The 19,289-nt window shown below is 32.0% G+C and overlaps 1 protein-coding gene across 1 annotated transcript in view; it reads right to left on the reverse strand.

Moving 5' to 3' along the window:
• The window catches only part of TMPRSS15 (transmembrane serine protease 15), a gene marked incomplete at its 5' end in the record, with an annotated part of 59,642 nt that extends 43,569 nt beyond the window's left edge, over positions 1–16,073 (reverse strand). Inside the window, 8 exons of the mRNA XM_081953143.1 lie at positions 2,908–3,021; positions 4,455–4,493; positions 4,633–4,674; positions 4,775–4,816; positions 6,267–6,418; positions 9,165–9,232; positions 10,573–10,694; positions 15,986–16,073. Coding sequence (XP_081809269.1) covers positions 2,908–3,021; positions 4,455–4,493; positions 4,633–4,674; positions 4,775–4,816; positions 6,267–6,418; positions 9,165–9,232; positions 10,573–10,694; positions 15,986–16,073 — 667 coding nt within the window. The remainder of the gene's footprint in view (positions 1–2,907; positions 3,022–4,454; positions 4,494–4,632; positions 4,675–4,774; positions 4,817–6,266; positions 6,419–9,164; positions 9,233–10,572; positions 10,695–15,985) is intronic.
• Positions 16,074–19,289: the final 3,216 nt, after the last annotated feature.

Below are 19,289 nucleotides of genomic sequence, written 5' to 3' on the forward strand. Positions count from 1 at the left end.
TACATCTTCTCCCTCCAATTTCCTCACAATAATAATTCTGTGGGATGGGCTGAGCTGAGATAGAGTGCCAAATCACCAAGCTAGCTTTTATGTCTAATGTAGTACTTGAAATCATGGTTTCTTGCTTTCTAGCCTGGTGCCTTAACCACTAAACCAAACTAGCTCCTGGCTTTATATTCATATCCAGTGGTGGGTTCCGGCTGGTACAGCCCGGTACGGTCGTACCGGTAGTAGCCGGGAGCAGCTGACAGCGTACCGGTATGGTGGCTCATTTGGCCCACCCGCCTGCCTGCGTTTTACACCTGTTTTTAAAGCAATCGGCCAATTGTGCATGCATGCACAGCTTGTGGCGCCTGCGTGAGCTCCGACACGCAGCTGGGTGTCGCAGGGGCAGTGGAGTGTGCATACGTGTGCAGCACGCATGCATGAACAGGATGCGCGGCCCTGTGAGTAGCATACCGGCAGCAAGGAGGAGAGGAACCCACCACTGTTCCTATCATATACTGAACTCTACTGATATATTATTTTGTGGGCAAAATATTAGTGCAGTGTATATTACTACACATCCACTCTCTACACGATTTCATGTGCTATAGACGTGACTTTGTCATTTGGGGAATGGGAAAAAAAGTGACACCGAAAAGCTGCAAAATATCCATGATCTCATGATTTTGCAAATATCATATTCTGCTCTTTGTGAATTCTCCATATAGAGTTCTTCTAGGTCCTTCAATTTTTCTATTTATAGCTCTGAATATTATGAATAGTAATCAAAACATTATACTGCTTTCCTGCCAGAAATCTATCATCCCGCACTTTATGGACACTAAGTGGTATATAAAAACGTACGATTATTATTGGAACCTCAATATAAGGACATTAATGTTAACTTTATATTTAGTAATTGAAGTGATTGTCTATAAGTAAGTAATAAGTTGTTCTTGCTAAAAAAGAGAAGCCTGCAACTCATAGTTTGTACATGTTAAAGAGGCAGAGAATAATCAGCTAAACTTAATTTAGCTGGATTTTTTAGTGAGTCTCACTAATGGATAAGTTAATGAATTTCATAACTAGAAAACTAAAAAGAGGGACCTTTGTATCTCTCTACAATGTTTCTACAATTTGCATATATTCATTGCGGTTTCCTTGTTATTATCTGCTTGATGACCAGTGAAGGATGAGGATGCCCCCTCTACTTTTTGTTTGAATTGCTTTAAATGTCACCAATAAAGTGGTTAAATAAATATTTTATAGACAACCAGAAGACCATTTTCAAATATCTATAATTCTTTTGTTATACTAATGTATTGAAACCTGATAACCTTAATTGTAAGCAAATGATATTAAAAATTTAAAAACACTCTGTTGTGTAGACAAAGCTAAATACTTGATGAACATAGAATAAAATATGAATACGACTAAAGTGACAAAGGCATTCCTATATGCATGCACTCATACAGCTACATTCTCTTTTTACGTCTTTCTCAGGAAACTTTTCAGATCAGAAACTGTTTATATTCTCAAAAAATGAGTGCAACCTTTCTGTCTTTTTTTCCAGATGGGAAAATTGAATTTTTCAAGGATGAGGGAGGTAAATAAAGGAAAAGCAATCAAAAACATATCATATATCATATCGTATTATATTGTATTGTATTGTGTTGCGTTGCATTGCGTTGCCTTGCCTTGCATTGCATTGCATTGCCTTGCCTTGCCTTGCATTGCCTTGCATTGCATTGCATTGCATTGCCTTGCATTGTATTTTATCGGAGCTGAGGTGGCGCAGTGGTTAGAATGCAGCATTGCAGGCTACTTCAGCTGACTGCTAGCTGCAGTGTGGCAGTTCAAATCTCACCAGGATCAAGGTTGACTCAGCCTTCTATCTTTCCGAGGTGGGTAAAAGGAGGATCCAAATTGTTGGGGGCAATATGCTGACTCTGTATACCGCTTAGAGAGGGCTGTAAAGCACTGTAAAGCACTGTAAAGCAGTATACAAGTCTAAGTGCTATTGCTATTTCCATTAATAAGAAAGGAAGACAATGCATGATCCATGTTGGAAGTACCCGTCTTCTTTTTATCACATGGAATTATGTAGAAGGGAATATATTGACAGTGGCTTCAAATTATGCACAAAGTCTTCTGAAGATTCAATTCAGATTGCTTTTTATAAACATTTCCCTTCACATGGAGGAACCATAGAATCAGCTTGAAGTCTCCCAATTTCATTTAGGACAGATCTAGTGCAATCGTAAGTATTATCACAAGCATAAGTGAAGGCAATATCAAATATGCATGTTGTTTAGCATAAAAGTTAAATATGTACATAATGATATAAGGCTCCTTTGCAGACTATAATTCTTTTTATGGTGTGGTGTGGTGTGGTGGTGTGTGTGTGTGTGTGTGTGTGAGAGAGAGAGAGAGAGAGAGAGGGAGGGAGGGAGGGAGGGTGGGAGAGAGAGAGAGAGAGAGAGAGAGAGAGAGAGAGAATGAATGAATGAATGAATGTCAGTCTCCTAGTGACTACCTGGATCAATCTGTCCGGTTTTCTTGACAATGTGTCAGAGGTGGGTTGACATTGGCTGCTTCCTAGGGATAAGAGATGTTGACTGACCCAATATTGCCAATTAGCTTTATGGTTAAGGGAGGACTTGAACTCATGTTCTCCTGGTTTATAGACTGGCACCCTAACCACTGTCATATAGTATTGACAACCACAATAAATTATCTATTAATATCTTTAGTAGAGAAAAAATCAATAAAAGTTTGAAGAATACATATATATATATATCTGAAAAGTAAAACAAAACAAATGGCAATCCTGCTTGACTTAATTTATTTTTATATTTAAAACATTCGTATTAACATTGCTCTGGAAATTCAAAAGTTAATTACAGAAGTTTAAATTCTTACCACATTTGTTTTCATCTGAATCATCTGGGCACTGTGGTATTCCATCACAAAATAATTCTTTTCTGATGCAGTTTTCATCATCAGCACAACGACCATATGAAGGCAAACATTTACCTAACATATGTTTCAAAAAGAATGCATGGTTAATTTTTCTATTCCAGAATAGAATACCACCCATAGAAGATAATCAAGAAGTTATCCAATCTTACAACCAAAAGACATATTTTCAGAAATAGTCAATTCAAGGGATTTCTTAAAATGTAACAAAAAAATTCCGCAGTTCATTTGTCTAAGAAACTTCTGTTTCACATTGACATATACTGTACTATGTATACTGTACTATGAGATGTGAATATACAATGAAGATTGCTGTAGTATAAAGTAAGACATCTACTCATTTGAAATAAAACTTTTGAAGTGGCTTTAGATTGGATCCACTTTCTGTTGTTATCTAACACATGACAATAAAAATTGGCTTGCTTTCTAGTGGCTTTTTACTGAGATTTTTGTATTGAAGATGAATTATAAATCCACTCAGTGTACTGACACAAAGAATAATAATGTTAAATAATAGTGAAGGTATTACTATGATCAGAATAAATGTTTAGAATTTTAGAAATAGATAGAATAGCTGAGCTTTCTTTAACTGGTTGTTTTCTCATTATTCTGGAAACATAATTCTATTAAGTTAAGCGAGAAAGTTCAGCCTTGATTATTTCTAATGGCAAAATTATCAAATTCAGAACAATTTTTTGCTGATGTCAACAACAGAGTTATTTCTTTATTTTATTTTATTTATTTCTTATTTGTTCTTCTGAAAACTAAACAACAATGCCATCTACTGGAGAAGGAAATGAATCCATTGGAAATGTTTACTTTGGTCACTGATTTTGTTTCCAAATTACAGTGATACACATACACAAAGACACATACACACAGAGAAACCACAACACACACACAGAGGGAGGGAGAGAGAGAGAAAGAGAGGGAGAGGGAGATTCATTCAACAAACTCAGGTTGAAATGTAAATTTAAAAATGAGGCTTATTTATCTAAATATTTACCAATTGTTATATGTTCCAATTACTAAAATAGATGGAAATCAATTCACTATTAGAGAAAAAGAGTAATGTTCTTGAATCCAGTATTTGAATGTGATATAAAATAATTAAAATAAATTGTTTGTGATTACACACAGAAATAGATATATTCTAGAAGAAACACAGATTATTTTTGTTGTAAAAAATAGAAGAATATTAGGATACTTTAAAAAGAATTAACTGTGAATCTTTGAGTTTGAAAGTTAAATAAAATACAATTTGTTTACCCAGAATTTTTAATGCATTTTATTTTTTTATCATGTCACAATCCAAATACTGGTATTAACTTAAATGAAAGCAGAATTTATTGTGCTTAGCTCTGGAAAGTGAAAATTTCAATTACAAAACTAAAATGAATATGAAAATTGTTTCACAAAGCAATTTTATTTTAAAAAGTTGGGGGATTCCATATACCTTACCTAAGTTAATAAAATCTGTATTTACTAACTGGATGTTATTGAAATAGTTGTATGAGTTAATCCCAATCCTGGATAGTGAATCAAACCACAAAACAAAAAGTTATTTTTTTAAAAGCTGTTTTTATTAATTAATAAAATGAAAAGTTTTCCTGTGCTACATTCTATATTTATGCTACATTTCCTGTGATACATTCTATATTTACTAACCAGAAATTGTTGAAGCACTACTTGTACTAAATATTTCCAAACCTGAAAAAAAATCAAACAAAATAAAGAAAAAAAAGGATAATTTTCTCAAAAGGTTTTCATTAATTGATAAAACAATAATATGCATTTTGTATTGACTAACCAGATGTTGTCAAAGGACTGCTTGTAGTAGATATTCCCAAATCTGCAAAATGAACCAAACAGACTTTTAAAAAACCCATAAAAATTCTCCTTTATGTTTCCAAATTAATTTGTATTAATTATTGTCACTTTACACAATAATGCAAAAAGTGAATTAATGTTCTTATTTATTATGGAAATAAATCTTGTTCTTATTAACCAGGTGTTATTAAGGCTCGCTTTAGTAACAGAAATATTCCAAATTTAGTGAAACAGAAAGTAAAGCAAATGACCAGCCTCCCCCTGCACAATTATTTCTTAATAAAATGTTCCAATCTGTTTAAAGTTCAGTATAAAAATGTTTTTTTGGTTTGGTATTGAGAAGTAATTGTAATTTTGTCCAGCTTCCTGACTTTGTATTCCTTCAATAGGTTATATGTTATTACATCTTCATATTGTTAAATTCCTAACCTACAGTTGAATCATACACAGCACTGATTAAAGTAAAGTTGATAAAAGAAATGGAAATGTTTCGGTATCATCAACTAAAACAACTTCAGCCATGTGAGATAAACTGTTAAGAGTTTAACTTAAATTCATATATAGGAACCAAAGACAAGTAAGTAGGAAATTTATGCCAAGTGATGAACTTTCTTCCAAGAATTTTTAGTTTGGAGTTGAAATTTTGAATATAAAGTATGCTACTTTAAATATTTCTACACGATGTAAGCTATAAAATAGATTTTTTTGAAAGTGCTTGCATTATAGCAGTTACAAAATAAGGAAGAATATTTGTAGCTCAGGGTTGAAATGAGGAGTCCTTGATACTCTCTGAGCTTGCTTGTTTTCTTGCAAGACATTTCATTACCCAAACCTAGGTAACATCACTGATGACAAAACAGAGAAAATTTCGTATATACATATGTTATGCACTAAATAAATTACCTCAGTATTTCATAATTACCAGGTTCATTGCTGAAAGCAAAACAGCAGATCTTGAATCTCAAATAACATTTGGATCAAAATTTTAAGGCTCAGCACTAGTTTTAAAATATGAAAAAAATACTTTGTAAACCCCTTTAAAGCCATTTTATTGAATATGAAGTCTCTCCCCCACTCTCAGATTCACATAGTTATGTAGTCATGTGAGACCATATTATTAATATTTCATTCTTGCTGGAAAAAAATATTTTACCTCCTAGCCAATCGTGAGTTTTGAAACTTGACATAATTTTAATTTTTTACTCCATTTGCTTTTTGGTATTATTTTGGTAAGATTTGCATATATGTGTATGTGCTCATACATGAAGTTGTATGCATATGGTGATCATAAATATTTTAGAATAGTTAAATCTGAAAATAATAGAAAGTGTTGTTGATATGAACATAAATACAGTGGTGAAGATGCCAGTATCAAAGCAAGAATCAGCAGAAAATAACCAATTAAACATTTTCCTGTATTTAAAAAAAAACAATTAAACACTTTGCTGTATTTTTAAAAAAATGTGGATTACCTGTTACTTCTATGCTGTTCACATCAATGTTAAAAGTCTGTAAGAGTTCACTTTTATTCTCTTTGATGCCATAGACCAACGCATTCTTTATCTTTACTTCAGACACCCACCGTACAAAGAAAAGTTTGAAGACTACAATTACACTACCATTTCTGGTTAGAGGTAAACAACAATACAAATTAGTATACAAACATAAATTAATTTGTATTGAACAACAGATGAATAACCAGAATCTTGGCATTAAACTAGCATGATTTTTAATTGCTTGAATTTTCCTCCTTTTTTATAACATCATACACACCTAACTGTATAACACTGAAATTGTTTGTAACAAATGTGGATATTTAAAGGATAAAAAGGGGAAAAAAACAATGGGGGGGGGGAAGTATTTTTATGTGGAATCTTAAAATATTCTTTTGTTTAAAATATGCTTGCTTTCCACCCATTTTGATTAACCTGGAGAGCCAGTTCGTATATAGGGCCCTGCCAATGATGAAGCCATGTTTTAATATTGTTAAATACTCCAGTGGTAGCGTATTCCCCATGCATAGGGTCACACCAAAAAAAGGCTTTTCTCCTAGTTTAATGAATTCCTCAGCAGATGGCACCCGTAGCAAGCCTCATTCCATTCAGTTGGAATGAGTGGGGTGAGCTACTCTCAATTGGGAGATCATAGGGAGATAAATAGGACAATGGCTCATATAAATAGCTTCCTATTTTCTTAAACATATTAATTAAAAAAAGACATGGAATCAGACATTTGTCTTATATAGGTAGCAAAGCATGTTTGCAATCAATAAATGGACTAAAAATATTGTAAGTTTAATGATCTGTTTAACCAATCTAAGATCAATGAGGAAATTATGATTATAAGTAAAAACATAAATTTAAAATTTAGATACAGATAAATCCAAAGTATCCAGAATGATGATCAGTTATTACTGTACATTCATATAGATACTCAGTAAGGAATAAAGGACTACAAATTACAAATAATTGTAGTGCAGTGGTTGAAAGAACTGCTTAAGTATGAATATTGAACAGACATTCTATGGTCGTGATGAACTTATAGCATGCGTGCCCGAAGAGACCTTGTCGCATGGCATATGTGGCATTGCCCGTTCCTCTTCCGGGTTTCTGGTGCACATGCTTTTTTACTTATAGTAGTAGCCTAAGTACTAATGATCATGGCAACTGAGTGTAATTTTCTGTAATAAAATTAACTTGATTTTAGTACTTTGCTCTGTATCATACTTAATAAAGCTAAAATTGAAATATGAACTAAACCACACATCATGTTTAACTACTACGTATGAAGAAAGATTTCATGAACATCATAGCTTGAGAAGTGAAAGATAAAAACCTCTACACATTATATGCATAATATGATTTCTACTGTCATATTTAAAATCAAGTTTTTGATCTATGATAAATTACATGGATTTAGAGCATTATGACAATAATCCATCTGTTAATTGAAATGAGGAATATAAACCCAGGCTGAGATTGTCTAACCTTAAAAGCTAAACAGACTTGAGAGTGGTTATGATTTGGAATTCTGGACTAGACTATGAATGAGTTTTGGAATATTAAAATGGATATTGCTGTGAAGATATTTGTTTTTATACAGTATATCTTCATTCTTATTCAAGTAAAAGTTTTCCCCTCTTATTTAACTTTTTAGTAATATAATGTGATAGTTAATGCTGTGGAATTTGAGAATGATCTTGATTCATTCTCAAATACCGGTACATAGTTTCATTTTTATTAAAGCCAAACATTTCCCCTATTATTTTACTTATAGTATATGTACTATAACTTGATAGTTAAAACTACTGAACTTGAGAATGGTGATTCTATATTTTAATAATATTAGCAAAGGTATTCAACAATTGTTAAAATTTATGATGAGGAAATACATCTTATTTCTTAACAGATCTGATTAGGATATGAAGTAAAGAAAATGATTCCTGGAAAAATTCCCCTTCGGTAGATTTGTGATAAATAAGAGGAGTGGTTATGAACTGGGATAACCAGTTCTGTGTTATGGAGGGCAAAGCTGATTTGGGATCACTCACTCTTTCTTTTGCCTCTAGAGTGGAAAGTAATAAAATATCTTTTTACCAAATTTACCAGACCAGTATGGTTCTATGGGTAGTTCTCAACTTATGTTCATTCATTTAATGACTGTTTAAAGATACACCCCTGCTGAACATTGACTTATGAGCAGTCCTCCCATTTTTGATCATTGCACAAAATTCATGTGATCAAAATTTGGATGCTTGCAATTGGCATGTATTTATAATAGTTGCAGAGCCCCACAGTCTCATGATCACTATTTATGACCTTTCCAGGAGCTTCTATTAAGCAAATTCAAAGGCAGAAACTGCATTCATTTAATGATGGCATAATTCATTTAATGAATTAACAACCATGGCAACAAAGATCATAAAATCAAATGCGTCTTAATGACCGCATCACTTAGTGATGGAAGTTCCAGTCTCAATGGTAGGTTGAGGATCCCTTGTATTATAGCCCATAATTTATAAGTATGCTTCATCCAGGAATGGATTACTTTGGGCTGATAAATGGAAAGCAAAGGAATTTTCTTCATACTTTTGATTTCTTTCTCTCATTTTCATTTAATTTTACTACTACTCTTTCATTAAGACCTTAAATAAGGAAATATACTCCAATTTTCCTAATGAACATAGAACAGGATCTATACTGAGCATACAATAAGCATGTAGGAGTTTTAAAACTGTAGCTTTAGAAGCGGATGAAGAGGAATAAACATGTTATAATTCTAGTGTGAGAGATCCTATGATTTTAATAATATTTCAAGCATGTGTACATAATGTCCATCCTAATATTGATTTTGATTAAAAATTAACTTACCTAAATTCCATAACTTTACTTCCCTTATATTCATTTTGAAGTTCACTTGCATGTAACAAATCATCTACCTAGATATACAAAGATAAACAATATAAAACATATGTAGAATATATTTTCTAATATAGAAAATATAAAAAGTGATATCATCAGGAAAAATAACCCGGAAACTCTCTTCCTATAAAGGCAAGAAATATTCAGTTTTTCTTACAAATTAATATTTTTTAAATAATAATATGGCTCTTTAAATATAGATATATAGAGATAGAAAAGAAAGCTGCTTGACAGACAGACAGGCAGACAAAGTTTGGTTAATGCAGCAGTGACATCTTTCTGCTCAAAAATAATGACCATGAAGGAAAAGGATATACACATATGCATACAAATTGATTAAATCAATTGACTGTCAGGGTCAAAGAATCAGGTCCATTTTTAAGGCTTATTCAAGCCTGTGTACAAGAATCTAGTCAATGGTCAGCACTAAACTGGCAGTAGATAAGCGTCAATGGAATTCAATGGGACTGGATTTGGATCTCTTGTAGCAATGTAAAGGACACTAAGCTTATGACATTTTTAACTTGGACAAGTGCTCATGTTCTGAGCTCCACAGCCAATGCCATCTAATGGGCCTTAGGAAGTGGGTTTTACATCCCCCATTGTGACTCTGTTTAAAATATGTTTGAAAGCCTGGCTTTCCCTTCTGACCTTGAATTAGGGTGGGTGGAAAATCTCTTACTTATAGGGATGTACTTTGGTTAGCTCTAGCTGTCTAGAGAAGGTTTCCTTCTCTAGACAGACATGGCTCTTTTCTATGTTACATTTGTTCTTAGCATTGTAATATTGTACACTATATAGTATTTTTGAATTTGCTTTCTTTCTAAACTTCTCTGTCTGCAGTTCTATGTAACTATTTAACATGAAATATATTGCCATTCTCTTGTAGAGAGACTTAGAACAGCCAAAAAGGTTTAAAAACCAAAATATAAAAGGAATAATATAAAAATAAAATACATATCTTGTCAGCAACATTATATGCCATGCCATCTCTTATGGGCATACTTATGCATGCACATATATAACCACTATGTGGTGGCACAGTGCTAGAATACAGCATTGCAGGCTAATTCTGCTGACTGTCTATTGTCATTGGCTCAAGGTTGACTCAGCCTTCCATCCTTCCAAGGTCAGTAAAATGAGGACCTATTGTTGGGGGCAATATGCCGACTCTGTGAATCTCTTAGAGAGGGTTGTAAAGCACTGTGAAGCAGTATATAAGTCTAAGTTATATTGCTTTTATCTTCTTCTCTCTTGCACACTCATTCCCATATATTGGTAGGACATTGACTTATTTAAACAAAAAAGGGAATGCGAAAATATAGAAATAATCCAGTAAAAATCAGTTTATTTTTACCATTTGCTGAACATCAAAGGCAAGAACTTTGAAGTCTACCGATGATTTATTTCGCAAAGCAGGGGTGAACAATGCTCCTGATTTTATTGTAAATATTCCCTTTGCTTCGTGGCATTTTGCTCCTGATTAAAAAAGCATAGAAGTTAGAAAGCAAATTGTTTCTCTCATTCTGTTGGTTTAGAATTTTTGCATTTTTTAAATCTATGAATATGGATTCATGCAAGTAGAGATAGAATAAATATTCAACTGTATATATTTTCATTATAAACAGTTTTCATTCTATTTCTAGCACTGAAGTAATGCAAGTGTACTTTTCCAAACTTGGATAGAAACTAAAAGGATGCACACTGGAAGATGCAAGAGTTAAATGCAGTGATGAGCCTTTAGAAAGAGTGAGAATTAATAAATAATCACTGGAACAACTGTAAAAAATCATTAAAAAAAGCAGAGAATGGAGGAGGAGGAGCCAACATCATGATGAGACAACGTGCGGTCTCGATTGTCCGAAATCGCAGTTGATACTTTTACTGCTGCATGGTCCATATGGACCTAAAACATCACGTAGAGACAGTGAACAGGGAGACAAATCCTTGCTGGTCTCAGGGACATTGCAAAGTCCCTGATTGACCCAAGGGAAGCTCTCCAAGCCGGCGGTAAACAGACAGTCCCCAGGCTGACAAAGTCAGAGACGGCTCTGGAAAGAAGGCAGTGAAAGTGAGTCCATCTGGTGAGATTTTTCCTTTGAGAATGATTGCCCAAAGAAAATCTTTTTTTAAAAGATAAATTAGTCCTTTAAGCAAATGAATAAAGCAACGAAATTTATCTCTATTGGACTGCCTTAGAAAGTTTTTTTCCTTTTTCTTTGCAACAATGTTTTGTGATTGTAATGCTTCCTGTTTCTCCTCTTAAGTGAATGAATTGATTTTTTCCCCTACTCTTTGCTACCTTATTTTTTGGCAGAACTAAAACCTTTTTTTATTTTTAATAACCCTCCCTTCTACTGCTTATTAAATTTCATTAGAGACATTTAGAGACTTTTGTTTTCCTTAAGCCTGAAACGAATAAGAGAAAGTTGAATCTGCCATTCGGAAGCCAGAACTTGGGTTTTTTTCTTTTTTTGAAACAATGTATCCTTCGTTCTATTTCTTTTGATTCTACTGACACTGTAACTGGAGGGTTTGCAGCTTACTTGTGGAGACCTGATAAGGACTCAAGGGCACGGACTGTTCTTCTGCAGGTGCCTTTGTGAAATATTTTGGGCAAGGAAAGGAAAAGAAAAGAAAAAGATAGAACCCTTCTTTTTTGAAAAAATTAAAAGAATCTTGTGCTTAAGTAAATTCAAAATAAAGGTACTTTTATATATAAAAGAACCATTGAAGGTGAGAGTGGCAGTGGATTTTAGACTTTTTTCTCTTCTTTCTCCTCTCTCTTCTTTCTTCTTGGAAATAAGTATCAATATGCAGATGAGGAAACCCTAAGTTTTCAAGATTTTTTGGATGGAATTCAAAATATATTGGAAGGATTTGAGAGATTTGAGAAGAAGTTGGATAGACTATTGTCTTGCTCAGCAAAAGATGAAGGGGTTGGAGTCCCAAAAATTAAAGAAGAGAATGAAGATATAGAAGATAAAGATAAGATGAACTTACAGATGAACTTACTAATGGAGCATTCATGGGTGAAAGTGGAAAGAAGGGAATATGGAAAAGTGAATTTGATAATCTGGAGCTCTATCCCTCTTGTCAAGATATGGATTTGATGATGGAATTAAGAAGAGAAACAGCTTCAGAAATACGTTTGATAATCAAAGACATGTTAATTTCAACACCAGCTCAAGGGCAATGAGACTATATGAGAGATCTTTTAAGCAAAAAAGTGCAGAGAGAAGTTTTTTAAAAACTTATAAAGAAGTTAATAAGAGAATTGACGCAACAACTGGCAAAAGAGATAAGATTGTTTTGTTACTGGAAAGATGCAGGCTGATAATGAATGTTGATAATTAAAAACTTAGTTAATTTTTGGTGATTAATAAGTAGGATTTTGTAGATGCTTTTAGAATGTTTCTTTAAATGTTTATTCGTTAACAAATTCATTATGATAATAATAATGAAATAATAATTTCAACTAGTAAAAGCAATTTGGATATAAACTGCAAATCGGGACCTGGAAAAAGGTTTATCCATTTTACTAATCAAAAAGGTTTATCAATTTTACTAATAAATTTTTGTTTAGATTTTGCTATAAAGATGCAATCTTTCTTGGGTACTTATAAACTCTACTAACAAATTTTTGTTTAAATTTTATTATAAAGATGTAATCTTTCTTGGGTCAGATGAGAGGAGATGTGATATAAATAGTAAAACATATTTTAGATAACTACAATAACAACAAGGAAATGTTAATGGATAACATTTAGTGATTTCTACATGTATTGGCATTGGTAAAAGCAATCAGATATAAGCCTTAAATAGTGAGTTGGGGGAAAAAAAGAAATATGTTATAAAAGGGTAATTATTGGAGGTTTATTGAAATAGCTAATGAATGCCAGTAGGTGTGTTGTGTCTTTAAATAAAAATGATTCCAGATAAAAGCAAGTTTAAATAATTCTAGTTAAATAAGAATGATGATACATTGATAGTAAAATACATAATTTTTTTATTTATTTAAAATGTACAATTCAATATGAAGGAAGTAAATAATGATTGTGGTAGTAACCCATGAAATCTATTTGTAAACAATCGACATGCTTTCTGCAAGATGTAATGAAGAATGATTCTTTTTTGTGTTTTTGTTTAATTAAAACAATAAAAAATGTTTTTTTTAAAAAAAGCAGAGAACACAGGAGCCTGGCTGCCAGAATAAAATGACTACACAGATTAATGATCAGCTACAGGAGGTAAGGGAGCTTTGGCAAATGCTGTAGTCAATCAGATAGATTCTTGCTAGATTAGAAACCATATGTTTAAAAGGCTTAAGACAACTTAGAACACAAAACAATTCAAAACATGGGAACAGATAGAGAATGACATCATATTTTTCTGTACTCAGGAAACAATGGACGGTCCATTCTGACAACAGAGCAAGCAGAAACTCCAGGACTATCCTTAGTTGAGATAGAACATATATAACAACTGAACTCTTTTGTACTAATGATGCTACAGTTGAAGAACAGATTGTAGTTGTGGGAGAGTATGTAGTTTTTGAAAAGCCAAGAATGATGTTTGGAAGTTCCCTTGGGTTTGATACAAATTGGGAAAGCTTAGATCCATGTTTCTAGAAAATAGTGTTGTGTTATCTTTTACAGATCTAAAGCTATGGTCATCCAACCCTATTCAGATACTGAACCTTACATTAGTGCTTTATTGTAAGATAAAAGGCCTTTTTTATATTAGACTTGTTTATAATATAGTGCTGATGCTTATATGAAGTGTGTTATAATAAATTATTAATTTAGATTTCATCAATCTTGTTGTATTGTTTTTTTTTTCTTTAATGAATTACGTAGACCATCTTGGACCTAAGAAAAGGCTTAGAGTTGTTTTTAATTCAGACTAATGAAAACATAGAAAACTGATGTAATACATATAAAAAACAGATGTAGGTGGCTTTAGTCATAGAAATTAATAGTTTCAAGTTGGATTAAAGTTGCTGAGATACTAGTGAAAGAGCAATAATAGGCAGATAATTTTATTTAGTATGAGATATGATGTCAGGAAGCGAATACTTTCAGAGTATTATAAGAATCATTATCTTGGGCATGAAACAGTTTTCTTATAAATAGCTTTGGAAAAAGACACTTGCAATCATTTACCATCAATTGATATACAGGGACAATATTGCAAAAATTAATAATTAGAACATAGATTTAAAGTTTGCATAAAATAAATTACGTAAATGTAGCATTCATTTCTCAGGTATATATTTAATAAATATCTCATATTAGAAATCAATCATGCTATTATAAAGAACAGTTTAATAACTTTTGGAATTCTATAATTGTGACAGTTGTGAAAATCAGGAATAATACTTTTGTTCTAAATTTAATCTACATTCTCCCCCTCCCATAGAACACTTTTATAGATCAATGAGTTATTAGCAAAAATATAGAAATCTACAATAGAATAACAGCCAAGACAAAGATTATGCATATAGGACCATACTCATAATAAATGACCAATAACGGTAAAGCCAGTGTAATTATGCTCGATTTATTATTTTTCCCTAGCTAAATTCTAATCAGCCATATTTCTTAATCAGGCTATATATTATATTTATATTGTGTACTTTTATGTTGATATACATTTACATACACACACACATATATACATATACATTCGTACACACACACACATACACACACACACATGCTGGTCTTATTGTATTCAGGTCTTTTCCCGTGTAAGATTGAGATTGTCTTGGCAACGTTACATTGGCAATCTCAATCTTACACGGGAAAAGACCCGAATACAATAAGACCAGCATACCTACACCCGTGAAAATCTATGAAAACACTCTCTCTCTCTCTCTCTCTCTCTCTCTCTCTCTCTCACACACACACACACACACACACACACATATTTGTAGATTTTCTTAGATTTTCTTAGATTTTCACCGGTGTAGGTATGTTGGTCTTGTTGTATTCGGGTCTTTTCCCGTGTAAGATTGAGATTGTCTTGGCAACGTTTTGGCATATATAGAGGCTGGTCTTGTTGTATATATATATATATATATATTGCGCATTATATATATATATATATATATTGCGCATTATATATATATATATATATATATATATATATATATATATATATATATATATATACATATATATATATATATATATATATATTGCGATATATATATATATATATATATATATATATATATATATATATATATATATATATATATATATATATTGCGATTATATATATATATATATATATATATATATATATATATATATATATATATATATATATATATATATATATATATATATATATATATGCTGGTTTTGTTGTATTCGGGTCTTTTCACGGGAAAAGACCCGAATACAACAAAACCAGCATACCTACACCCGTGAAAATCTACGAAAACATATGTATATATATATATATATATATGTATGTATGTATGTATGTATGTATGTATGTATGTAACTATGTATGTATGTATGTATGTATGTATGTATGTATGTATGTATGTATTTTTCCAAATATAAATAACTTTTACAACAATTTTTCAATAATATAGCATTTATTTTATTCATTTAGGAATTTATGTACCCACTTTTCCAAAATGTATGACTGATTTCATTTTTCTGCTCCAGTAACTGCATCAGAAAAGTTGAAAATGTTTGAGTTACAAGAAATTATTGCATTTGTGGGAAAAGTTTTATTTTTATAGTCCCTACCAATTCCATCTCGGTAAGAAATTGTGGAAAAGGTATAATGCAATAGCATAGAGATCTTATAAATTTCATAACCATAGATTGTATCCATTCTATCATCTATTAATTGTCTGGACTTTTGAGTTAAGATTTGATTTGTACTTTGTTGTTAAAGTACAAAGAAAACCAAAGAAGAATACTTAATAGTTCCTTGTATTTTTTGTAATACATTTTTAATTCATGGAACCATTATGACAAGAAGAAAACAAATTGTTTGGGTAAATTTTAAAATAATGTGACCATGGGAAACTTTGTATAACCTTGCCTAACTTTAAACAAAAATATATTTTTGACAAGAAATAAAACAAAAGTAAAGTGACCAAGAGCACAACATTGGGAAATACTCACAAAATAACTAGTGAAAGAACCTAAGCAAATTTAACATTAAAATAAATAATGTGCTACATTTCAATTCTGATGAAAAATTGTGTTACTTTCTTAAGAATTTTAACATCCACTAGACCACCAATTCTCACAACAGTGAGAATATATCACAGCAATACTAATGGTGGGAACAGTGCATTCTTTTTATTTCCATTTGTCATTTCATTCTATGTAACAATAACCTTTGATTACATGATTTGGTTATAGTAATTTCTCAAACATTTAAATGAAAGGAATTTTCACAAAGATACAAAAGTACAAAATCATTTTCACATAAACTTTAAATTGAGTCAGTTCCTTGCTGCCTTTATTTCATAGAATATATAGTTTAGAGACCTAAGAATGCTTCCAGGGTAGAATGTCTGCTTTTAATATGTATTTTTCCCCAAAGAAGCAGTAGTCATTACAATGCCAAACAAAATGAGCAATTAAATACTGTATATATCAACAGCAATTTAAGACTATTCAGTTTTAATATAGAACAAATTACAAAGCTTGTAGTTTCTTACCTTGTTCAGTTGCCTGGTTGAACAGCCATAGAAATGTTAATAAAACAGTACAAATACATAGAGAGGTTATAAATAGAACAGTGAGCAAAAGTTCATAGCTGTTAAAAGGGATGTTTGTCTTCTTGAACCCTTTTTTTGGATTCATTTTGATCTGGAAACTGAAATTGCTGCCAGATCCCTGTAACTTTGAGAATAATAGTGATAATTTGAGCACAGGTATATTGAGATGATTCTAGTTAATTATTTATTTTTATATATTGCTGGACTCAATGAGTTTACATCACAAGACAAAAAAACCCAAAAGGCTTTAATCATAATGCATTTAGTAATTTCATTTCTAGGTTCCGTCATATAGTAGACTTTACACCCAAAGAAAAAGTATTAATGATAGGAATGTATAACTCCTGTTCAGAGGTTAATATTTTTTCAAGATAACATATCTACATATTCAACATCTAGGGCTGTAAATGTTAATCTTCAACTTTGCATTATTTTTTTATATGAAATTGCAATGATATTGAACATTGCTACTTTCAGTTGCAATGCTTATAGTTACTTGCAAGTCCTGGAAATTATGGATCAATTTACCTTTGTATCTGGTAAGAGATAAATCAAAATATGAAGCAGTAATGGGGAATCTGCTGGACAAACACATCTAACATATTTTGGGAGCCTGTGAGATGCAAAGTGGTTAGAGGACCTTCACACACAAGGATAAGGAAATTTTAAGGAGAATTTATTATAAACTTGGAATTATTTTTAGAAGTTTCATATTTTACTTTGTGTAATGCAGATGTGTTTCACAACACAGAATGGAAATAAAATAAGCTTTCAGTTTTTACAAATTATGATTGAAGTTCTAAGGAATGCAAAAGTAGAACTGAGGACTACCTGTTTCCATGGAGTGAAAAGCTGCTCTTTTATGTAGTTGGTTTCAGGTATAACAGAAATGATATCTCAACAACAATATTAAAGATATATTTATATGTCACTTTCCACATGTAGCATATGGAATTGATTCCACATTATTTTTCAATGCAATCAAAAACATACTTGGGGAAGCATCTTATTTTATTCCACAAGGGTAAACAATAGTTTTCAACAGGGAGTCTTTTTACACTCCTATACTTCCACATGTAGAGTCTTCAGTTGACTGAAGAGATAAAGAACTGCCTCATATTTTTCCCTGTACATTTTAGGGACAACAGCAGATATTGTGACAGAGGTTAGAATTAACATGCCATTCCATTTTGAAAAAGCTATAATAATATTGGCAGTAAAACCACTCACCATATGATATATTGGGACTTAAGAACCATATAACAAAGTTTCTGGAAACATATCCACAAGTAAATTTCTTTTTCATAGTGACTGCTACGTAAAATTTCTGGAGACTCATTAAGTGGATCGGTACAGCCTCAAAATAAAATTTTTGACACCTGATATCAAACACTGAATTTATCCTCCCAGTGATAAAATAATAATCCCTTTTCTTTAGGGTTTGCATTTTACTGACCGCACATTTATTTCAAGTATATGATATTTTATTTAAGGATTTCTGATTTAGTTTTAAAGCATCCTGGAATGCAAAGATGCTTTTTCCAAAAGGCAACTTGGCTTTCTTGTTTGTTTTTTTCTATTGAAAAAGTTTTGATTCTCATCCAAGAAGCTTTTTCAGTTCTAACTGAGTTCAGTTAGACAGCTATGGCACTAGTATGATTTGAATGAAAGAGAATCCTTCTAGACATTCATTCCAGAATGCAGTTTTCAACTAGTGATACCTCAGTACTCATCCTTAATTGGTTTGGGGAAGCACAACAATTATAAAAAGGATGAGTACCAAACAAACTATATGACTTATCACTTGACCCCTTGCCTTGGCCAGAAAGAAATTCCTATCTGTCTCTTTTCCTATGTTAGCAACCTTCCTAGCATGATCATCTACCCTCTGTGGCTGACCCCTGCTTCCTTTTGCAGCATGAAGTACCAAATTCAACGAATTTTGAAGCAGTCAAGCACCAAGGTACCACTGTACAGGTTTTATTCCAATGATTTCTGATCAGTAGTTTCTGCAGCAAATTGCAATTATGCAGAAATGACCCTATATTTGTGATAATGTAATAATATAGATGTTTCAGTTCATATTCATTTTTGAATATCTGATAGAAGTGGAGAAATTGAGGTATCATCTCATCACCCATGGTCATCATTTACGCCCTTTACTTCCTCATAGCTGCCCAGGATTCTAATATCATATACTGTAATCAAATTAGTAGGCTATTAACCTTTATATTGGTTGTGGGCAGAAAGGAAATCTCACTTTAACTTACTTTTCTTTAAATATTATGTTTTTATTTAACATTATCTAAGAGTTT

This window comes from Natrix helvetica (assembly GCF_964273705.1).
Source record: "Natrix helvetica genome assembly, chromosome: 4".
NCBI classification, from domain to species: domain Eukaryota; kingdom Metazoa; phylum Chordata; class Lepidosauria; order Squamata; family Natricidae; genus Natrix; species Natrix helvetica.